The following is a 24870-nucleotide window of genomic DNA, read 5'->3' on the forward strand; positions in this document are numbered from 1 at the left end:
TTGAGAAAGCACTCATCTCACACAAAAATAAAAGCAAAGTACTTTGGGATTCTACCAGATGTCTCCTATCTAACATGTTTTCATAAGAATAATTTATTTGTATAATATTTAGTGGAAATTTTAGACTGAGGAACCCAAGAATGTGGCTTTTACAATTTTGTGATAAAAAGCCATGGAGAATGGCTTGTCTTTGTGGATTTGTGCCATGAAGTTTCTTAACTTCCTGAAGGGAAGTATACTCACCTACGTTGGCCACAGCAAACCTCGATGCCATAGTCTGCACTAACACAGTCTCGTCACACTGCGGAGTTGGGCTTACTCTGCGTTATTACTTTCCCCATCCTGTGACCCAGAATCTGGCTCTTTGTGATTCCCACGGCTTGTCAGCCCCCTGTGTCCTGCAACAACTGCCATCATAACACTCACGGTTTTTCATGGCACACATATTTAGTCCAATTACTAAAGCTGATTTTACATCTTTAATCTTTAAAAGAAATCAAATGAAAATGCTAGTTCAAGCCATAAAGAAATGTACATTGTTAGCCTTGGTGTATAAAGGTTGCTTATCCGATACCGTGAAGGGTAGGAAATAAAAGTCAGTCTGTGCCTCAAGAAACTTTAATGTTCTGTATTTGGGGATTAACAATACACATCAGTGTTTCTCTGACAAATACCTTATACTTTTTGAATCTAGGTCTAGTAGAAATCTTAAGAGGTCATATCACCATTTTGGTTGGACATCACTCATTTCTACTTCTCTTAGTGTTTTTCTTCACATTTTTAGAAGTCCTCAACCTCATTGCAGTGTTTGAGTCCTCTTGAGAGAGTTCTTTCCAACTAAATCTGAGAATAAGTATCGCCTCTTAGCCAATCTTTATAGAATCTAGAACAGGTACTAAGCAAAGTTAAGATTCATGTGGAATTACTTAGATTATTTCTCCTTAACCACTTAGATTATTTCTTCTTAACCAGATAAACTCAATTACTTTAAGATATATCTTCGATGTAAACATAAATATTTTTGGTAACTAGCACATATGTTATCCAGTAATATCCTCCACCGTCTTAGCTCAAAGAGAAAACAGCATCTGGTACCTAAAGGGAATCTTGTCTTCCGTGGAGACCAAGTTGTTCCCTTTCCTTGTAGGTTTACTTCTGGAAAGCTATGAATCTCATCACTTTATTTCAGCTCCTTTGTCATGCCAGCTGCTCAGGTGGATAGAGACAGCACCTGAGATCTTTACATGTCGTTTATCTAGTGCTGATTTTCCTAACTGGCACTCAGTGTTCTCTCTGGGGTGTCTTCCCCATAAGAAGGAAGTATTCACAGTGCTGGGCCCTGTTACCACCTGGCTGAGTGACCTTGGTGAGCTCTTATGCCTCTCTGAATCTCGGTGCCCTTGCTTATAAAATAAAGGTAAAAAAATCCATGCCATGTGGTTATTGTCAAGAGTTAAATAATATGTGTAAACCTCCCACGCACACAATTGCTGGGCCCTGTTACCACCTGGCTGAGTGACCTTGGTGAGCTCTTATGCCTCTCTGAATCTTGGTGCCCTTGCTTATAAAATAAAGGTAATAAAATCCATGCCATGTGGTTATTGTCAAGAGTTAAATAATATGTGTAAACCTCCCACGCACACAAAAAGCATTGTTTCTTCTTCCTTCAAGGAATGCGCCCTCAAAGTAATTTTCTAAAAAACACTTGAAAGTTGTCAGATAAAATTACTTTAAAAACAAAAACATTCACTGAGAGGATTCCTGGGACAGTTTTGTACATTTCAGCCTCCATGCCTGAAAATAAGAAGCATACATGCCATAGATGACATTCCATTCAGCTATTCTTTGCAGAGGGCTGAGATATTTAAATGGCAATGTGATCAAGGAAAAGAAAGAAAACAGTAAAGAGCACTCAAGACTTAAAGAGAAACACTGAGGAGGGGAAGGCCTCAGAGTCAGGGTGGTTAAGAACCTGCCTCCACAGCAGAGCAGGGCAAATCTGGGCTCTTTAGCTCACTGGCTGTATGACCTTGGGGAAATGGTGTAATTCTGCCATGTCTCAGTTTCCCTCACTTGTGTAGTTGGGGTATCCACCCTAAAATGCTACTTTGTAGATAAAACAAGGGAGTGCATGTGGGATGCTTGGAGCAGTGCTGGATACAGAGTTTGTGCTCAGGAAGTGACCTCCACTGTTATCAGTGAGGGCTGCATGCAAGAAGCTTTAGACTCTTTGCCCTTAGCTCTGAAAAATGATCACTTTGTTGTATTAGGAGGAGGTTTGAGATATCAAGTCATGCTTCACAAACCATTCAGATTGCTTTCTGGCTCTAATTGCAACTTGATTTAATTAGGCCAAAGTAGTTTTTTTTACTGCTAGAAGAAGCCTTACAGATTGTTCATTCTGACCTCATTTTATAGGTGAGAAAACTATGAGACAAAGACAAGTTGATCTTACTGAAGGCCATTCAGCACATTACTTAAACAAACAAATGGGAACCTTTTTGCATTGCTGCAGAGGATGTAAAATGGTGCAGCCACTGTGGAAAATGGTATGGTAGGCAGTTCCTCAAAAAATTAAACATAGAATTACTATATGATCCAGCAATTCTACTTCTGGATATATACCCCAAAGAATCAAAGCAGGAACTCAGACAGATAGTTGTACATTCATGTTCATAGCAACTCTATTCACAATAGCCAAAAGGTAGAAGCAACCCAAGTGTCCACGGACAGATGAATGGATAAACAAGATGTGCTGTATACATACAATGGAATATTGTTCCACCTTAAAAAGGAAAGAAATTCTAATACATGCTACAGTATGGATGAACCTTGAAGACATTATGCCAAGTGAAATAAGCCAAAAACAAAAGGACAAATATTATATGATTCCACTTTGATGCAGTACCTAAAGTGGTCACACTCACAGAAACAGAAAGTAGAATGGTGGTTGCCAGGAGGTGGAGGAAGGTGGGAATGGGGAGTTAGTGTTTAATGGGTACAGAGTTTCAGTTTTGGAAGATGAAAAAGTTCTGGAGATAGATAGGTTGACGGTTGCACAACAATGTGAATATACTTAATGCCAGTGAACTTACACTGAGAAATGGTTAAAATGGTAGATTTTATGTTATGTGTATTTTTCGACATTAAAAGAAAAACATGGAAAAAGACAAAAACCTTGGGGTCAGAATCCAGATTTTCCTGATTAGTCAAGGTTCTAAGCTGGACTACATCTGGCTATTCCTTATTTTTCTTCTACTTCCTATTGATAAGTATCTTTTACTCTTACAGCCCCACATTTCTAGCACCCAAGTCACTCGCTCATGTGATTCTTTCCTGTTGTACCAGGAACTTTTGCTGCTGGAGAAAGCTACCAGGGTGCTGTGTATTTACTACCCACATAGCATGAATCTCTCACCTATTTAACTTTCAATAAAGTAAGATATAATGATTATGATCATTTAGTGTTATTTAAAGTTTTAGTGTTATTTAAAAATTATACAGTAATGCCATAGTGTCAGAAATAATTATTATTCTGTTGACCTGAGAAGAGTGTCTGTGACCTTGGAAGGAGAATCCAGTATATTAGGAAATCAGAATCCATGTTCAGATAAATTCAGTAAATGCTCATCAGACGCCTTCCTTTGCTTGGCCTGTGCTAAGAGCTGCGAGTGCCGAGATGGAAAGGCACGGCCACCTTCTGTTGCTCACGGTCCTGCAGGAATGAGCACATGTAAATGAATGCTTAGCACAATGCCATGGAAGAATGATCTTTTGAGAACTTTCTCTCTCTGGGAGCAGGGACAGGGAAGGTGATATAGGACAAGACAGAGGGAGTGACATTTAAACTACATGTTCAGGAAAAAATAAAGGTTCACTGGGGTAGATGAGGAGGAGAAGGCTGTTCTAGGAAAAGGAAGTAATTTGTGTGAAGCCACAAAGACAGGAAGTAGTGTGTACTCACATGTTCCAAGAACTGCAGTTACTGGTCTATACTGTTGGAGTGTCAGGTGCAGGGTAGAGAGCAGGGAAAGGTGAGTTTAAGGCATGTGAGCTTAGGTGGATCAGGGTGACATTCAGAAAGTGGTATATACTTTGCAGTTGATCACATGGGTCTGGTACTCAGGATAGAGGTCTAGAGATGATCACTGTGAACCATGGGAATAGATGTTGACTAGGAGGGGGTGAAGAACAAAAAGAGGATGGAGGATGGAATGGGGCCTGGGGCAGTGGGAGAGATTCAGTGAGGAAGCTAGGAAGGAATGACTTCAGGTTGTGTAAATATCTAAATCTGCAACATGTCTACTAGTTTCACTTCCAGAGAAATAGGCCAGAGGTTACACAATGTGATTTACTCAGAAACTGATGCCTGCAGTAACTTTTGAGTAGTCCTGGTTAGGTGGGAACTAAATGGTCCTAGGCCAGAAAACCCAAGGCTTGGAGAATGAATCCATGTTAGGAGTTAGGTAAGATGAGACATTTTTAAGGACTCTGAATAAGCTTTCATTTTGTCTCATAATGCCAGATCAAAGCATACCATTTTCTTTACCAATATAAACTTGAGGCCTTTTTCCAGAATTTTGTGGCCATCTGTGATCAAGTATTCTGGGAGCTTGGTGACATCAAGAGTTTCTAAGGTTGAATGGTTGAATCCTTTGGATAGTATTTTGCATAGTCCTAAAAACAGTAGGGAACTCATGAGTGTAACATTTTGTACTGTAATCACTTATCTTTGCCCTTAATTTCACAGATCTTTGTGATTATTAGAAACAAACACAGAATGGCAGAGCTGGAAATCCTTAAAAACATTTTGTCCAAATACTTGGTTTACAGGTGAGGAAACTGAGGCCCAGAGAGGTGAAGGTATTTCACATGTTAGAATGGAGAACACACACTAGCCTTAGAGTCACGAGACATTGTTCTAGTTCTGCCACTCGTTTTCAGTCTTTACCTCTGTAAAGCAGTGATGATAATACCTTCAGTACTCACTTCAAATGAGGTAATAGACATGAAAGCATTTTCAAAGTGGAATGCACAATACAAGGGTAAGTTATTAGTGTTGTTAACTTATGAGTAGTAATTTCACAACACGCTTAGAGGTGTCATTACTCTCATCCTCTCTGTGAGCAATTCAGCAACATCATCAAAATTATTAAGTACTTAATTGTACATGAGGTTATGCTAGATTTTTATTCCTGAGAGAACAGGATTCTTGTTTTCCAGACTCTTTCAATTTAAATCAAAGACCCATAGGTAGGGTGTAAATAGTCAAATAGATATTGATCTGTTTATCCATGTAGCAGACTTATACTATGCATATATGCACAACAGACATAGGTTCTGCTATGTTCAGGTTCTGTGCAAGGTGCTGGGGATCAAGCAATGAGTAGGACAGATATGATCCCTGCCCTTGTGGAATTTACATGTAGTTGGGGTGGGAAGGGGGAAAGAGGTTTAAAAGCAGCTATTGTACAATAACTATATACTTACAATTTAATAAGGAAAAAAGTCCAAGGTGCTTTGAAAGCATGTAACAGGCAGACCTAACTTGATCTGGGCCATCAAAGGAGGCCATCCTGACATGACATTTAAGCTGAGAATAAAGGCTTTAGAGAAATTAAGCTTAAAAGTGTGAAAAAGTCTTGAGAAAAGAGAAGTCCATTGGGTATAGATGCTCCTCGACTTATGACAGGGTTATGTCCTGATAAACCCATTGTAAGTTGAAAACTCATAAGTTGAAAATGCATTTAATACACCTAACCTACTGAACATTATAGCTTAGCCTAGCCTACCTTAACCGTGCCCGGAACACTTATATCTTTTTACAGCTGGGCAAAATCACCTAACACAAAGCCTACTTTATAATACAGTGTTGAATTTCTCAGGTGACGTATTGGATACTTTACTGGAAGTGAACGACAGAATGGTTGTGTGGGTACTAAAGTACAGTTTCCACTGAACGCACCTGGATTTCTCACTATCGTTAAATTGGGACCGTCTGTAACTCGATGACAGGGTTGCTGGAGTGTAATGACTAAAGGTGTGTAGCAACAGGTGTGTAATAGATGAGGCTTAAGAAACTAGAGCCTAAAGGACACTGTAGGCCACATGCAGGAGTTCAGACTTTATCTGAGGTGCCAGGGTAAGTCTTTGAAGGATTTTAAGCAAGCCTGAGTAACAAAATCACTATTTCATGTTTAAAAGATCACTCTGGCTGTTGCATAAAGCGTGAACCAACAGACTGAAGTATTTGCAAATGAAATGATTTCCGGAGTTTCTTTCAAAATAATCTGAGTTGGGGGAAGGAACAGATGAAACAAGATTGGGCATGTGTTAGGAACTTTCAAGGCTGAGTGATGGGTACATAGCGGTCCATTTTACTATCCTCTCAAAAATTTCCATAATAGAAAAAATTCAAAACCAACATAGGAATGGACCCTTCTTATACATACAGGCTCAGCATGTGTGTATGAAGAAACATTTCTAGCCTGTGCAGAAAAAGTGAACTCAGTCTTCAGGGATGAAAGGAAATGGTTTACAAAACCATAATAGAAAAAATTCAAAACCAACATAGGAATGGACCCTTCTTATACATACAGGCTCAGCGTGTGTGTATGAAGAAACATTTCTAGCCTGTGCAGAAAAAGTGAACTCAGTCTTCAGGGATGAAAGGAAATGGTTTACAAAACAGTGAGTACAGAAAGAGAAAGTGATGTGAGCCACGTACAAGCTCATCTTTCGAGTCCAAGCAAGAGTCTCGGGTTCCTGGGCTGGGAGTCTACATTATCCTGATCATTTTTACACTACAAAATTTTCTGCTATGATGGTTTTTAGCACGCTCATTTCTTCAGCATCCCCAGAGTCTTCATGCCTTCTCAAGAGGTATCCTTCAACCCTCAGGGTCAGTAGCTAAGCATCCCCAAAGAAACATTTTAACAAGTGTATTAGTCCGTTTCTGTTGCTTATAACAAAATACAAGGAACTGGGTACTTTGTAAGAAAATTAAATTTATTGCTTACAGTTTCTTAGGCTGGGAAATCCAAAGTCCATCTGGTGGTGGCGACAGCGACCCAGGGGTCTCACATTGCAAGATGGTGGAAGCAGAGAGAGCAAGAGAAAGCAGAGAAACAGACTCTCTTCTCTCTTGTTTTAAAGCCCTCAGAACCATTTTTAATCCATTCACTACTACATGGTCCTACAGCCCAATCCCCTCTTCAAGGCTCCACCTTTCACTTACCATAATAGGATTTCCCACCCTTTTAACAGTCACAGAGGGGGCCAAGTTTCTAATACATAAAACTTGAGGGACACAGTTCAAGCTTCAATGAGTTTTGGGGGGACGTAATTCAATCCACTACAACATGTAAAAGAGAACAGAGGAAGAGTGAGTCCTTACTTGGTGGACTCTGCCCCAGCTGCTGCCTGTGAGCTGTGAGATCCTTTTCTGCCCGGATAGGTCTGCCCTTTCCCACCAGAGAGGCAGGAAGAACTAGGATCTCCACGTCTGCCCTTCACATCCGCCTCTGAGCTCACACAGGTGGCTGGCTTAAATAAGTGCTGCAATAAGTCTCGTGCATCCTCCTGAGTCACCTTTGTCAGTTCTGGAGGCATTGTAAACTTGGCATCAGAGGAGATTATAAAGTGCTTTTGTTCCTAAGCTTTATGGAAATTAAAGTGTGTGTACACGTGTGGGTTTATCTGTCATCCAGCCTATCAGATTCCATCATCCCTACATTGTCTGCAGGAATCCTGCTTGCCACTGTGCACAAAGGAGGGGAACCGGAGTTAATTCTGGGATCCTCCTTCAGCTGTGAGTGTGTCACAGTCTATCACCAGGGAGTTAATTCGAGGGCACTGACTGTTGTCCTCTCCTTTTCCCTACTACTCTCTCCTGGTAGAGGTTGGAACGTTCAAGGGAGTAGCCGAAATGTGGTCAGCTGGGGGGAGGCTGAGGAAGAGGAGGACAAAATGGGACCAGAGTAATGCAGAGGATCCAACTCCAGATCAGTAGAACTGGTTTTTCAAACACTGTTGTGGAGGAAATCCAGAAGAAAGCTATCAAAAGATTCTTTAATAAGAGGGGTGGTTAACATTCAGCCTTGCAGCGCTTTACCAGGACTGGAATTCCCATACAGGGGTCTTCAAAAAGTTCACGGAAGGATTTGTATTAGCTTTTAATCAATTTTTCTGTGAACATTTTGAAGTATTCCATACAAGGAAATATAACTGCCCCACAAGCCTCTTACTGGAACAACTTGTGGCACTGACACCTTTCAGAAATGAACCATTTACTCACACATAGATCAAGGCTAGTGTCAGCAGGAAACAGAAAGGCACAGATAGATCAAGGCTGGTGTTGGCAGAAAACAGAAAAACTCTGATCTTCCCAGAGACCTTGTGCAGTATGAAGGATCTTTTGTGTAGGGGGTACTAATACCGCATGTTTCTTTTAATCTTCATCTCAGCCAGGAGGATAAAGATGCCAGACGTTTTGTAAAATGAGCGTGGAAACATTTTCTATGTGGAGATTTGCTAACCAATATCTGTGTGTCAGAAGAACTTTCTGTTTTAAGTTAGAAAAACTCATATGAACAGAAATAGTACGGTTAGGTTTTTTGTTTGTCCTTGCCAACTATCAAAGATCAATACTTTTTAGCATTTGATTGTTAAGGTTTGGTTGGGAGACCAAAGATAATGTGCATCCAGGATAAGGAGGGGTATTGGCCTGGGTTTCATCAGAAGGAAATAAAGGACACTGTCAGTGTGCCTCTGGAGAATGCTTTGTTAGCGTTCACTTCTTTTGGATAGCTGCGTTTGGGGGTAACACCAAGAAAGTAGTTTGTGTGGCTTGGGCATGTGGGGTAACCACAGCAGGTAGCACTTCCTTTTCCTTTAACTCTGGGAAGTTACTGGAGAGCAATGAAGCCCGCCCCATCAATCAGAGCAGCTTCAGACTGGTTTGCCAGGAATAAAACGCTACTGACTAACAATGTCGATGTTGGCACAAGTGTATGACCTTGGGCTTCCATCTCTGAGACTTACCTCTGACCTTTATCTGCTTTTACCTTCACATGACCTGAGTGAAGCTACAGAGAGGGCTTGTGATTCAGGGGAAGCAATAATGATTACAAAACACAGGAAAGGCAGGTGTAGGGAGCATGGAGGAGTTGAGCATATGCCCACAAAAAGGCTGCTGGATTCCAATCACAGACAGGATGGAAAATACAGCCATCAATCCTACTATGGATTTTATGTTCCTGCCCCACTGCAGGGACATTTATTTTACTGGGTTTTATTAGGAGGAAGTAGAGTATGCTGTGTAGTGTGTCTCTGGAGATATCTCACAGAATATTCTGATGTAGGTCAGAATATTTTATTAAAGTTATATAAAATTATAACCTGTCAGTTAAGACATGGACCCACTGGCATTTTCAAATATTCCCACATACTCACAAGCCCACTCCTTCAGTAACTATCTCAGGGAGATAAGCTTGAGCAAATTTTATTTCAGACCCAAGGAAAATGTGGCATCTGTAGCCCAGGGAGGTACAGTCATCTTCAAAATGTCAGCTCTTTTCTCCCAGAGTTTTAATGATAAATCCAAAAAGAGAAAAAAGAAAGGATAAGATTATAGACTCTCGATATTGGCATAGACCATGGAGGACACTGGTCTCACCTCCACCTGATGCTGGACAGGTCAGTCAGGATCTGCTTCCAAAATTTCCAATAAAACAAGCATGTTCGTCTCGTGAAAGCCCCTTCCATCCCTTAATGGCATTGAGTATTAAAAAAACTGTTTTAGTTTTTCTTACGATATATACTTATATATGCCTCCTTTGACTTTCACTCTTTGAACTGATTTATCTCATTTATTGCTACCTAATATCTCTTCTCCTGATGCTGGACAGGTCAGTCAGGATCTGCTTCCAAAATTTCCAATAAAACAAGCATGTTCCTCTCGTGAAAGCCCCTTCCATCCCTTAATGGCATTGAGTATTAAAAAAACTGTTTTAGTTTTTCTTATGATATATACTTATATATGCCTCCTTTGACTTTCACTCTTTGAACTGATTTATCTCATTTATTGCTACCTAATATCTCTTCGGGACAGTGGCACTTCAGGTATTTGGAAATATTAACAGTGTCTTTCTATCTTTTCTTCTACAATGTAAAGACCCTCAGTTGTTTGAAGTAAAACCAGGTGGTCAGACTGAAGGATTCCTCAGGTTATTTCCAAAACCGTTACTTTGCCCTCCCTTCTCTGAGCACCTGCACTGGCTGCACTTGTCAGCCAGTCTCCCTCCATGGAATGGGAGGAACAATGTCACACGGAACAGCAGAGGAAGTACAGCATGAGTAGACACACTAAGTGCCGAGTGTTCTCATCCAGGTGAAGTCTGAGTGTCATGCCAGGATTCCTCCTCGCCTGTCAGTCCAAGTATTATCCACACTCTTCTCTAATCCAGAATCCACATGAGAAGATTGGTGGCCTCGAGGAGGTTTGGCTGAGAGCAAATGTTTCAGACAGGCCTGAGTTTGAACCCCAGCTCTACCTCTCTCAAACAGTATGGCCTTGAGCAGGTTACAGTTGGGTCTATTCCTTAGTTTCCTAATCTATAAAATGGGAATTATAATCACGGTTGCTGTAAGGATTATACAGAATGAATTGGAAACACTTAAATAAATGTGAGATGTAATACAGGAGTATGTAACATACGTACATGGTAGTAATAATGGCCACTGCTTAGGAAGCTGTAACATTTACAACAACTGTATCATTCTTTTCTTCACTCTCTCCATTCCAGCTGCCCCCTTCCCAAACCAATCTGGATACTTGCAGGTGGTTCATCACCATGTGTATGCAGATTACTAGTTCCAATCCTGCCTATTAAATCCCATCCAGATTCAATCTGAGCAAGCTAGAGCAGCTCCCAGTCTTAGCTCATCCAGTGGTCCATAGCAGCACTATTCTATATAAAAACCTGCCCTTGAGAAGATTGCAGTTTGTTTCCCTAGGGCTGTTCAGAAAATCCATTATATGTTCTTTCCACCCTGCCAAGCCCCATCCATCCCCAGTGGATTGTCATCAGCCTCATCTTAAGTGTAAATGTCTGTCTCTGCCTTCTCCTATGGCCAAAGCCCTGGTTTCTCTCCCCTCCCCGCTGCCCCATCAGCTAACTCACACGCCCATGCCTGTCCTTCTGTTACTGCTGCCCTGAGCTGGAGGGTGCTGCTGGCACAGGTTGTCCCCGGGTCTTTGCCTCACTGCTGCAGCCAGCATGAAGGGGTGTGAAAGGAGAAGGTTGGCAATTGGTCTTCATAACTGGGTCAGATTCTACTTGTGACAGCAGCAAGAGACAGACACAGGTGCCTGAAGCATTCATACATGAACATGAATTTTGCAGCTCCAGGCAGCTGCTGGGCTCTCACCCATGGTGAGGTTGGCATCCTGGCCGTGAACCATTCTGTGTCCTGTGCTCTTTCTCTGCTCTCCTTCCCCAGGACTCTATTTAGAGCCCCAAAATGCCTTCTTCCCATTTAGGAGCGTCTCCCTGGAATATTGATGGGAATGTCTCGTGGCATGGTTTCTTTCCCTTCTGGCTTGCCAGCATTAGCTGCTAACTCTCTCTGCCCTTTGTTTGAGGTCTGAAATCGAATGAAAGGAGAAGGTCATTTTGTTTGCCCAACAGCCAAATCCAACAACTAGGTAGAAAATACAGTGTTCTCTTGCTCCTGGAAGAAAATCTTATTAGACTAATTGCTCTATTTATACAACTAGTCCTCTTCCTATGAAATCATATTTTGAAAGAGGAAGAAATACTTTTCACCATTGCTTACATTTTAATGAGTTTCAAAGTACATTTGGATCATGTTATCTTGACTCACAATTACACAGGATTAGTTTAAACTCTATCATCTGGAACATCCAACAGTTCAAAACCAAAGCTGCGTTGTGTGTAGCACAGTCCACAAGACATGATTAGTCCTGTACCTGTCACCAAATTTACAAAGAAGTGGCTCCATTGCACCCATCTTCCTGCATTCTGTATCTACCTTCTGTTCCTAACGCAGATACAATCACACATTAAGACCTGAGTATTATTTGTATTCCTGTTCTAAGATTGTCTTAGGAAAGATTTGCTGTCAAAAAAAATTATTTTCCAAAGACTGTTTCTACCACCCACCCCCTCACTGTTGGAGCCTGGGACTGTGAAAGCAGAAACAGATCTTGTTCTATCTCTCCTGGCTACAAAGTGGAGTAACAGGGAGAGCCAGATGAGCCTCAGAGTCAAGGCTGACCTCAGATTTTACCTTCCAAGAGGCTTTCAATCCACGCTTCTGCCCTTAGAAAGAACAGGATGGACCTACAAGTGGTTTAACAAGATACTCACTAATACTATCATTTCTTGAGGGCTTTCTTCGTGCCAGGCACTTTACATTGGTTATCCCATTTGCTCATCATAACCTTATGAAGTACAGGGAAATCTTCATTTTATAGCTGAGGAATCTGAGGCCCAGAGAAGTTAAGAAATCTGTCCAAGGTCACACCGCTCCTCAGTGGTGGAACTGGTATACAAACACAGGCAGTCAAACTACAGAGCCTGAACAGGTAATCTCTGTGCCCTCAGTATCAGAGGAGATCTTAAATCCTTTACATATCCTTCCCTGGTTTACAGGAGGCTTCCCAGGACATTCTCATCATACATTCTTCACTGTAGAGCTACTACCCTCAGGAGGGAGCATGGCTAAGGGCTTTCCTCTGTATCCTGGAGAGAACTGTGACGTTGCTCATTCTCTCAAGGCCAGGTGTGCCTCTGATTCCTTTAGTATCCTCTAGTTAAATTGCACTTTAATGAGGGCCACAGAAGGAAGGGGATATAAAATGAGCCCATGAGTTCTTGGGTTTTCTCTTTTCCCTGCTGTCCAGTTTGAGACTTACATTTGGGGTGGAGTCAGATTTTCCACCCTGGCCCCTCACTCACTCTCTGCAGTTTATAAAGTGCTTTTATTGGCCCTAGAAAACATTCTGCTTCTTTTAGTAAATGTGTCTAGAATCTTTCACAGAGTCACATTATTTTCCTTTTTGGCTGGCTTTCCATTTTGGACTACAGTCAGGGAGGTCAGTTAAGGCAAGGCAAATTTTAAGTGTGACTTTAGACGTGAATGAAAGTGATTGCTCTAAAAAGCATTGTTGTTAATTTGTTTGGCATTTGGGTCCCCTTAGGGACATAAGTAAATAGAGGAAGTTTTCTGCAAAAGGTTTATGCTGTCACCATTCACAACAGCAGGAACAGGGTGTTTAGAGGGGGTCCTATGCCCAGCTGTCTTACTCCATTTTCTGTTGCTATAATTGAATACCTGAGACTGGGTAATTTATAAAGAAAAGGAATTTACCTCTTATAGTTCTGAAGGCTGGGAAGTCCAAAGTCAAGGTGCCATATCTGGTGAGGGTTTTCTTGCTTGTGAAGACTCTCAGCAAAGTCCCGAGGTGATACAGGACATCACATAGCAAGGAGGTTCATGAGAGATGGCCAAACTGGTTTTTTACAACAGACTCAGTCCTATGATAACTAGCCCTCTCCCTCCATAAGCATTAATCCATCAGCCTATTAACCCATTAACTCATGAATGCAGTAATCCATGCATTCATGAGTTAATGCTCTGCCCTCATGACCCAATCACCTCTTAAAGGCCCCAGCTCTTAATACTATCGCACTGGAGATTCAGTTTCAACATGATTTTCAGAGAGGACAAACCACAGCACCAGCCTAGAGCTGCAAGCTCCTCCTCCTACCTCCAGCTCTGCACACCTATGCCAGTGTGTACCGTGAAAGATTTCAGACCTGGGACTAATGTTAAATGTCCCCTTAATTCCCACCTCTGCATTTTTGATGGGGGTAGTTCCAGGGGGCCACAAGTCCCCTACCCCCCAACCTTTTACCCCCTTAGCACCACCACTAACCCCTCTTCCTCCTCGGGATGGTTCCTGTCCTGGTTTCTGTTTCATGGCATTCATCTTCCTCTGGCTTCTTCATGAGCTCCTCCAGCTGCCACCCTGGCTCTCTTCTCACTCTGTGCCAGGGTCAGGAGTCATGAAAGTCATTGAGTGAAGCCAGCCAGGTGTCAGGCAATAGGAAGTGGTGGGACATGTGGCTGACTGGGGATATCATGCCTGTCAAAAGCAGCAACCACAGCTCAGTTCCAGGCCATTTTTAGGAAGAAGGAGTGCAGGCCCAGTGTTCCAGAATATCCCGTTTACCAAGAGAGGTTGGAAAACTTGACTTTTGTGATGTGACATCTACTAGGTTTTAAATATTTGACAAGTAATTAAAATTATTTTAAAACACAGTATGTGGACCAAATAAAATGTGCCTGAGGCCTGGGGCTGGTTGAAGTTTTGTACTTTCCACAATTTTGCCTGCCCTCCCGGCTTCAGCTCTCACTCTGTCACCCAAATGTTGATGTCTCCAAGAGTTAGATCTCTAGCCCTGGCCCGCACCCCAGATTTACACAGCTAGTCATCTCCATGGGGGTGTCCACACACCTCAGATGCAAAGCTGAACCCCTCAGCCCCCCTTTTGGCAGACTGTAAGAGCTCAAGAAGTGCTCATTGTTTTTGTCTTTGTCCCCCTGACAAAACTACTGCCACTAGTGATACTTCTAGTAATACCAACACTACAAATAATCTGCTCTCATCACGACTGCTCCATCAGACAGCGAGAGAGGACCCCATGACATTGGGCTCTGCCCTTTACCCCAGCCCCAGGCAGCTGTAGACTGTGTTCATTCTTCTTCCACAAGCCCTCTAGGACTTGCTCCCAACTTTTCCTTCCCATTATCGAGAAACACTCCTAGTTTCTGAAACTGTGTCTTTTCAGCTATCACCTCAGCCTCATAACAGTTCACCCCACCACCAATCTCCACCAACCCCCACCAATCCCTACCTCTCCATTCGGGGTTCATCAATCACACTGGGGCTAGAGTCATCTAAATCACTCACCTCTTCATATACTTTGAATGGGTCCCACTGGCTTGTGTGTGCTCCCACAAGCTCCTCGGCTGTCCCTGCATGCCAGCGGAACCAGGCAAGGCGCTGCTGTGCTGACACACCAGACGCTGGTATGTGTGTGTGCATTTATGCATGCTGTGTCCTCAGCCATGATCATCTTTAGGCCTGCATTAATTCCGTTCATCCTCTTCGTGTCTCAGCAAATGCCACCTCTTCCATGAGGCTGTCACTTGTCTTCTCACCACCACCCCCAATGCTATTTGCCCAGTCCCTCTCCTGAGCTCTCACAGCACTTTCTCTAAGTCCTTTTTCATTTCATCCAGCGGTATAAAGTTTGCTTCCCTCTTCCCCCTTCTTTTGATTAGCTCCTTGTTGTAGAGGTGCTGTCTGTCATCTGCATAGCCCCATGAAGCCAAGGGCACTGCTTCACATACAACAGACACCCTGTAAACCTTTGTAAATTGAATTGAAGACTCTTTTTTTAGTGGAGTATGGCTGTATCTAAAAGGCTCGTGCCAAGATATTAAAAATCTACACAAAACTGGTTATTCAAAAGGATTTGTCAGAACCACAAGAGAAAGGATCAAGCTAGTGAAACGGTTATTCTACCTGTCCCCAATTCCAAGGGTGCAGTTTTTAGAAGAGGAACAGCTGTGATTTGGTCGGCTTGTCCTCAGCCAGTGCCTTTACCAGAGCACCCCATGGAAGCTTGGGTTCAGTGCCAGGAGCAGGGAAGAATGGGCAAAGTCTCTCTTGGACACCAGGGCTCCCGCTACCCTGGCATATAGAGTTCTGCAGTGTTCCTCCTGCCCAGAAGCACAAGTTGTACCCAAACATTTACAAGATGTCCTCTGCTCACATCATTGGCAAGCCTAGGAATTTCCCACAAGCCATCTGGGTCTGTTCTGCTGTCTCCTGAGTTTATTACAGCATTGTTTTTTGTTAATTAGCTCTTAGACTAGCAACTGCTTTTTCAGCAGAGATTGTATCCCATTGGCTTTCCTAAAATAATCTACTCATTTCTTTTCTGTAAGCATTTTCTCCTTTCTTCCCAAGTTGCATAGTTTCATCCAAGGAGAACCCAAGCAATATGAACTTCTAGCTTTTACAGAACTGAGTTATTTATAAGACATGTATTTCTTAAATCCACACTGACTGCTGTAAGTGTCTGGAGCAGTAACTGATCTGATTGGACCTTTGTAGCCCTGAATGCTTCTTTTAATTTTGCATCTCACCTCCAACCCTGCACCACCTGTGGCCTTTAATTCTTTGTCACTAGGAGAGAGGAGAAGCCATTAAACCCCATCAGTGTCTTCGTTTTTATTAGCTCCTCTTTGAAGCTTTTTTAGCATTTCGCAAGGTATATCCTGTTAGATGCTTAGAAACTTTTGCGGCATCCTCCCTCAACAGTATCGTTTTCATCTGAATCAACACTGTAGGCTTTACAGCTTCGGACACCTGGCATGGCAGGGGTGCCCACCTGCAAATACTACCTTTTTGTGTCTGCACCTTCAACAGGATTTTTTTTTTATTTACTAAGTTCTGCTCCAAAGCAATTTCCATAAACACACCATTACTTTTGTCTTGTGTTCACAAATCAGACTTGGAAAGGGGTGCTTGAGGGCTATCATAAGTTGTCATAAGTCTGCTTAAAGATGACTTGATTTAAATAAAGGCAAAAATAAAACTTTTTATCCAAGGCAGTTTTTTTTTTTTTGAAATGGGAAATTAAATTAGCTTAAGTATCTTTGAAATTGAGAACCTCATTCAGACCATGAAAAGTGAATTATCCTGTACAAGTCCTTAGTCAGGAAGTGATCAAAACATCTTTATTGGCCATTTGGTGAAAGCAAATTTAGCCCAAAACATCTTGATAGGATCTCAGAACCAAGGAAGTTTCCCAGCTGATATAAATATAGATGATTTATATACACACATTGCCTGAATGCTGTGTGTGCTTGTTTTAGTTTTTGGTCTATGTAGCAATGGATTCTCATTAAACCTATTTCAAAACAATAGGGGTAGGAGGCACCTCGAAGAAAAAGCTTTTCATCTAAAACTATGATATCTTTGCTACATAAAGAAAACTGGCCAACTTTGTTTTTCTTAGAGCCGGAACACGGAACTTTTAATTGTTCACCCTTGCTGCTGCTTCACACAGATCTTCAAAAATAATGACTCTCACTCCTCTCTCTGTGGTCTTTCAGAGAGTGGGAATCCCGGCCAGCTGGTCAGTCTCTCAGAAAAATGGCACAGCTGTTCCTAAAAGTAGCCCCATTCATAAGATGCTTGCTGTCCGCGACTGCAGTGTTGGAGAAAGGCACGCTATTTCATAAAGAGCTTTCTTTCTTTATAGAGGGAAGAAAAATACATGGTGTTTACAGAAGAGAAAACCGGACCCTCAGCTTTCTTCTAGTGCTCATGTCTGAAATGGAAGTAGGGAAGGCCATAAATCCACTCAAGCAATTGCACTTTGAAGGCATGATTCATACCAGCTGTGCTGCCCAGGATGGAAAATCCAGCTAGTTAAGATCAGCCAGAGAGCCTCACAAAGACTCCAATGCCTGCTAATATGCAACATACCTGTTGTGAACGAATGAATGAATGACTCTCTCTCTCTCTTTCTCTGTCTCTCAGTTCATGACCAAGAACCCCACCATGCGCCTGGGCAGCCTGTCTCAGGGAGGTGAGCAGGCTATCTTGAGACATCCTTTCTTTAAGGAGATTGACTGGGCCCAGCTGAACAATCGCCAGCTAGAACCACCTTTCAGACCCAGAATCGTAAGTGTCCAAGGCCATTATAGTAGCCTTTCCTCTTTCTTCACATGTCACAGTGTTCCACCAAAGTTCACTGGGCAGCAGATGGCCCCTGTGGAATGACAGATCAGAAGTTCAGCCTGACACGTTACAGGGCGTCCTCACCCAGGGGAAATTGGGCTCCTTGCCCCTGAGACAACATCTCTCCACGTGCCCAGATTACACTTCTCACGAAGTTTTCAATTCTCACTTGCTCTGGCTCCATCCTCCCTTAACCTAAGTTAAAATCTCCTAGGGTCTAAGAGGCTTGAAACTTTCCAGGTTTTCCCAAAAGAGTTTGGCTAATTAAGAAAGTCATTGTTCCTAGCCAACTTCTTCATGTTGCTTGGTCAGGGCATCTTTTTTGCCTTTCCCAAGCCCCCAAGAAAGTAGACAGGATGTGAGATGTTACTTTACTGAGCCCGGTTCCTTGGCTTCGAGAGACTGGGTCTGTAGTAGCAACTGCATTGCAGAGCCCAGGCTGGAACAGGCCAAGGCCCCTTTGACTGGAGAAATTATTGGGAGCACCAGAGGCACCTCTCCAAGCTATGCAGCTGAGTGAGGTGCATTCCTGAGGGGGTCCAGCTCATGGTCCACAAGCTGATCTCTTGCTCATCCGTGGGTCAGGAGATCCACAGTGGAATGCAGAAAAGCAAGGCTAGCAATAGATCGAGAGTTTCAGGGGCAAGGAATGGTCCAAAGAGAGGGAAGTGTCACTGAGTCAGGTCAGGGAAGTGACAGGTTAATACTGGTGGAATGATCTTCTCAGCATTTGTTACAAAGTTATAAAATACACAGCTTTTCCAAACGTAAGTGTGCCTAATCTGTAAAACCTGCTAGACTGTTGGACAGCAGGTCCAGAGGTAAAGCCATTACCTTCAGTGGGCATCCCCCTTAGCTCCTCTGGGATTAGGGGGATCTTTGCTTCAGAGACTGTGACCTGTAGTCCTGATGGCCCAGCTGGCCCAGCAGGGCATAATGTATCAGACTGGCCAGTAAAATGACAGGCAGTTGTTCCCTAAGCTCAGCATTGCCAAGAAGTCTAAGAACAGCTCTTCAGGTGTACAGAACTGTGTACAAACAATAGGTGGGGCAAATGTGAACTCACTCTGCCTGTGTTGACGAATATGAGCTGGTGTGCCCATCGGTGAGGCCTTTTGGGAGGTGGCACTTCAGTGAAGTGGAGAATAAAGGGTGAGTGAGCAGGTTGGTTTGGGTGACCAAATTAATTCCTTAGCCTCCCAGTCTATGGCTGCCCTGCTCAGCAAGATTTTCATGGGATTAGTGAATTGGTGGTTACCAAATGCTATAATAATATACAACAGTGTAAAGCACTGTTTAATCATAATTATCATAACTGTAAATAATGTGACTTACAGAGCTACAGAGCTGATCTCTGAACTCACTGGAATGGGCTAAGTCCCATGCAAGATGAGTAAGCCTCAAGTGCATAAAATCTGACCCTTGTTTCCTTTTTTGACAGAAATCCCGAGAAGATGTCAGTAATTTTGACCCTGACTTCATAAAGGAAGAGCCAGTTTTAACTCCAGTTGATGAGGGACATCTTCCTATGATTAACCAGGATGAGTTTAGAAACTTTTCCTATGTGTCTCCAGAATTGCAACCATAGCCTTATGGGGAGCGAGACAGATGGAATGAGAATCAAAAGGGAATAGAGATTTTCCAGGAATTGCTTTGTGGGAACTCCCCAGCATCAGCCTTAGAACAAGAATCTTACCTTCAAGGAGCAAGTGGAGACCTCTATGAAGGATGAAACTTCAAGAGATCAACGATTTCAAGTCTGGAGGGAACCACAGTACTGGAAATAGTAGATACTGACAGGAGATTTTATGGAGAAGTACACTGCTCAATCTGTGAGTTTCCATGGCTATTTCAGGCTTGCGATAGTAACAGGAGCCAAAAGGAGAGAAGGTGTGAAGAATAAACTAGATCCTAGAAATTCTGAGCCAAACAGGCTTTTTGCTTTAAGAGACAAATCGAGACTTTCCATGGACCACTCTGCTTTTAAGCCAATGAACCCCTAATACTGGCCATCTGCAGAAGTCTCTAAATGCTAATGAAGAATTTAAAGGTCTTTTTAAGGAAGTGAATGGCTTTCCAAATATGAGAGTTCTTCAAAAAGTTCATGGAAAGATTCGTATTATCTTTTAATTCTATTTTTCCATGAACTTTTTGAAGTAAGCTTGTAGAATGATTTCCTCTGAAGAAACAAACGAACAAAAAAAAAATAATGGTATCCCTAGAACTCACACTTAAAGCCCTATCATGAAAACAGATGTTGGGCCCCAAGACAACTGCTACAGCTTATTCTCCTTACTTTCATTTAATAGATATTTATTGAGCATCCAGTGAAAAAAGGTGCCACAATATTCAGTATCGTAAACAATGGATTTGCGTTCATAAAGCTTTCATTCATTCTGGAGTCTACTAATTTACCTGAATGGTGTTTGCATTCTGTGAAATGCCTCACCACACTGCATATGTCATACTTCTTTGTCTGTACATAACTCTTTTTCACAGAAAATTTACTGCCACAACAGCACAATGAGCAGATGAGCTATAGGTGCTTGCTGCCCGCTGACCTGTGGAATCTGATCGTGTGGATATTGTCCTGATCAATGAAGAACTGCACGCCACTCATGCCATGACTGGATTTATGGCTTATACATTAGCAGGCTATTTAAGTTATGTCTTAAGAGATGAAGATGTTTGTTTGATATACAATATAAAAATTAGAAATGGATTTGGTAAACAGGGCATATATCAAAGACAGACCTTATAATGTGTACCAAAATATGCAGTTGGAGAATTTTATCTGGCTGGAAATAAATGCATTTTGTAGCAAAAGGAAATTTTTTGTCCAGAAGGATTTATCCCATCCCCACTAGGAAAGTAGATTTCTAATCAAAATAAAAACTTTGAGCAGAATTGACAGAACTTTTAAAGCAAATTCCTGAGACTAGAGGTTGACAAGCTTCTGTATATCCCTGAAATGGATGTGGTTTGGCTCTTACTGACCAAAACTTCTGTTCTGAATCAGGGTAATGACTGCTAAGCACTGCTGCAACAGACTAACCGTCGAAATCTCAGGGGCTAGATATAAGAAATGTTTATTTCTCACTCACGTAAAGTAGAGTGTAAGTCCAGTGACCCTTCTTTATCTTATCATGGTGCCATCTGGAAAATGAAGCTTTCCAAGGTTGCCAGAGCAAAGTGCTTGCTGCTTAACTGTCTCTCCTAGGAGGGACAAGCATCACCCTCTTCTTACATTTGATCGGCCAGAACACACTTCCCCTTAACTACAAACAGGATGGGAGAAATATAGAGCAGCTAAGGAGTATCTGGCTAGTACTGATGGTCTCTGTTGTAGGTCCTTTTCTGCATTCCAAGGTGAAAAATTACTTTTGAATGAATCAAGTAGCTAGGAGTCTCCCTTTACATTTGCTTTAGCACCTAGCGATCCATAGGCACTCTCGCCTGCGTAACTCCATCGGATCTTCCTGACAGCCCTGCGAGGTAGGCAGGTTATTCTCCCACTGTTCTCACTATTGACAGTGTGAGTACTGCAGTACATTTCACAAATGAGAAGAAGAGAGGCTCAGAGAAGTTGAGGTAATTGGTTTCCCAAAGACTTGGTAGGGAGTAGATCCGGGTCTAGAGTCTAAATCTTTGAAGTTCAAATCCAACAGACTTCTGAGAAAGGGAAGGATCATTCTGACTTAGGGACTGTTTTGGCCTTCAGGGCTACTTTGCAACACCAGGTCTTCTGTTATCTCTGGAGTTGATTAGCTTCTTGGTATGGTTTACTCCACTCTGGTAAAGAACCACAAAAAGTACAGCATGCTTCCTGTTTTGGTTACAAAACTCATCGTCATAGCCAGGCAAAGGACCCCAAACATTCTCTTTGATGAGTGTGTGTCATCAGTCACTCAGCAACTTCCCTCTTCACAGTCTGTTCTCAAGCCTGCACTTGAGTCCCCCGGTTTGGGTTAAGTCCATTCTTTTGAGGTCATTCCAGACCTATCAGATGGATTATCCAATAGCTTATGATTTTTGCTATGATGGGATTTCTGGAATTTCTTCCTCATCCCTCTTTTATATGTGAGGAAAGAGAGGGTGTACTGTAGAGTCTGCAGTTCCTGGTTAGAGTTCTGCTTCACATCTTTCTTCTGTTCTCCTAAACCTAAATTCCCCTTCTGAGGGGTCACAAGGCTGCCCTGCCTGCACTTCCTGGAGCTGGCTGGTGGCGAGCCATTCAGTCAGCAGGCACTGAGTCTGCTGGGCTCCCAGGTTCCCTGAGCTCAGCAGGCAGTGTGGAGGTCAAGACAAGGACACGCATTGACCTTTCACTCTTGGGACGACCTTGCCTCGTGGAGGAGGAATCTTGAGACATCCTCAGGCCTTACCGTCCTAGTTTCCTTCCCAGCCAGTCTTCAGGCCCACACCCATTTGTCCCTGCTCTCCCAAGTTATCTCACACTGACCTAACTAAATCGAGTATTTGAAAGAATAACTTCAAAGCATGTGCTTTGAGATGTGGATCAGCCTTTGACTGCAAAAGATGTTTTTGCTTAAGAATAATGGCTGACATTTATTGTGTGTTTGTTATATGTTATGTGCCCCGTTATAAATACTTTAAGTGTATTTATTTATCTAATACCCCCCAGAGGTAGGTACTCTCATCTTCATTGTACAGATGGGGAAACTGGTACAGAGAGATTAAATAACTTGTCCAAAGTCACACAAGTAAAGCAGTGGGGCCAGGATTCAAACCAGGCAAATGAGTCCTTGCTTCTAGCCCAATTTAGTGACGTTTTATTAAAGCCAATTCTATTTTTCCCACCTTTGTGGAGTTTTGAGAACACTGAAAAGAGTGTAAACTGAGGTTAGCAGGGAGCACAGATAAACCACCCTTGGGACAGTATGAGCTGTCCCTCCTCCCTACAACCATTTCTCGGCAGTGAGATTGTATGATTTGCATATCAGGGGCTGGAGCTACTAACTACCTTAAAAGAAACAGGGGCAGCCCAGGGTGATGCAATTGGGACTTAGACCTCCAGAGGAAGAGGAAATAGTCTGCATTACACTGAATCCCATAAATCTGCCAACCTCCGGGGTAACCTCTGCCTTGCTGGAGTTTTCAGTCCTTTCCTCTCGCCTCCTAGAGGAGCCTCGTCGTGCTTCAGTAACTCCACGCCTCTCACCCTGCTGGCTCGAGCAGCCTGAAGCCTGCCTTGGCAGCTGTATGTTTACAGCTACAGAGCTGATGTAACTCGGTAGCAAGGAAAAGACAAAAATTAAAACATCCCGTTTATCATTTATCTTAATTGAGTGTACATTGCCTTGAAAGCGTTCCAGCCGCAGACTTGGCCTTGGCCATTTCACCAGCCAATGCCATAGAGATTTACGTCTTCTTTATTCCCAGATGTGGTCATCCTCATTGCTTAATCTGGCGGTGTTGATTTAAAATGACTACACAGCCCACTGTGATTGCCCCAGCTCAGAATCACACTGGGTTCTATAACTTATTTTAACAACATCTGAGGATAAGACCCAGATACAATCCTAGACATTTGCAATGGAAATGAGTCCTGTGGTCGGTCATGTGTTCTTCTGAACTGACTTGCAGGTTGGACAGAGCAGGCCAGGACACAGCTATAAACAGAGCTTTGTAGTCTCTCTTCCTTCCTGTGTTGAATTGGAAGCAACGCTATTAGTGCCACCCTCGGCTTCATCCTGCCCCACCCACCCCCTCACCTCCACTCCCTCCTCCTCCCCTTCCTCACTCTTTATTCCCCAATGTAATAAGTCAGATCTGTCATCTTTACCTCCCTCCACCACTTGATATTTTTAGAGCCAAACCTGTTATATAGCCAATTTTCCAACCACCAAGATGACAGAAAATCTTGATTTGCATATTTATTTGATAAACTCTTTTAGAGCCCAGAAATGGCAATCACCTTTCCCACTGTTTCTGCAGCTTTTACATCACCCTGTGTCAGTTCTTGCCCAAGCATAGGCTGCCCAGCAGAGCTACACTGCCCACCTTGGTTCTGGGAGGTGAGATGTCACAGAGGTTAAGAGCACTGGCTTGAGTAGGGTGCAGACCCGTGTGCTGAATCCGCATTTGCTGTGTGTGCTTGAGGAAAGGTAGTCATTTCCCCGATTTCAACTTTCTCATCTGTGAAATGGGAGAATAGCACCTGCCTGCTGGGATTAACTGTGATGATATATACATCAAGCGTTTGCCGCGGGGCTGGGACATAGAACTGCTCAATCAATGTTAGTTATTACTATTGTCACCTATTCCACAGAGGAGTATGGGAATGTTACCTGTGATGTCCACCAGAAAATGGACAGTGGGCACCTGTCCCTCATGCTGCCCATCTCATCAGAGGTGGATGGTATGCCAGCTCCAAGTTGAAGAGATTTGACTTTTCTAACTAATTGGCTGTAAAGCCTCCTCCAGAGACCTTTTGAAAACTTCTCCTAGAATGTTTTGAGTGCATCTTGCCCTGGTTGGCCTGCACGATCAGTCTTAAGTTTGAAACTCTGCTACTTACTCTAAAAAAGAGAGGTCAAGAAGTATCCATGGTTTTCCCAAATGGCTTTTCACTCCAGCCTTTCAGGAATTCATTTGTCCTGCCAGATTTAACATGAAAGATACATTTAATTCACTTCTGACCAAATAACACAGGGACCACACCCCAGCATCAGTACCTGCTGGGTACCCTTTGTACAGTCAACAGGAGGGTGGGCCAGTTCAGAGAAGAAAGGACGTGTTTAAGACCTTCAGTAAGTCCTGACATGCCTAAGAGTTTGAGCCTGTAATAGAACCACAGGCCTTTACTTCCTAGATTAAGCTATCTGTGAAGAAGGTTTCTGGTAAAACAAGAGTCCCATAGTCCTGTCTACTCTTACTGGAAACTGGGCCACAGCATCCCTGTCCCCATAAAATAGCCCTTCCAGATCACCCAGGGCTGCCTTTCTCATGCCAGCAAGGCAGTTCTTACCCCACAGAGACTTCATTCTTCTAAGGGCTTG

The 24870-nt window shown here is 42.8% G+C and overlaps 1 protein-coding gene across 1 annotated transcript in view; it reads left to right on the plus strand.

The window, feature by feature from the left end:
• PRKCH (protein kinase C, eta) overlaps nt 1-20679 on the plus strand; it is a 261067-nt gene extending 240388 nt beyond the window's left edge. Inside the window, exons 13-14 of the mRNA XM_008566116.1 lie at nt 17648-17791; nt 19290-20679. Of these exons, the coding sequence (XP_008564338.1) occupies nt 17648-17791; nt 19290-19436 (291 nt within the window). The 3' untranslated portion in view covers nt 19437-20679. The remainder of the gene's footprint in view (nt 1-17647; nt 17792-19289) is intronic.
• The last annotated feature ends 4191 nt before the right edge of the window (nt 20680-24870 follow it).

This window comes from Galeopterus variegatus, unplaced genomic scaffold, assembly GCF_000696425.1.
Source record: "Galeopterus variegatus unplaced genomic scaffold, G_variegatus-3.0.2 Scaffold221, whole genome shotgun sequence".
In the NCBI taxonomy this organism is placed as follows: domain Eukaryota; kingdom Metazoa; phylum Chordata; class Mammalia; order Dermoptera; family Cynocephalidae; genus Galeopterus; species Galeopterus variegatus.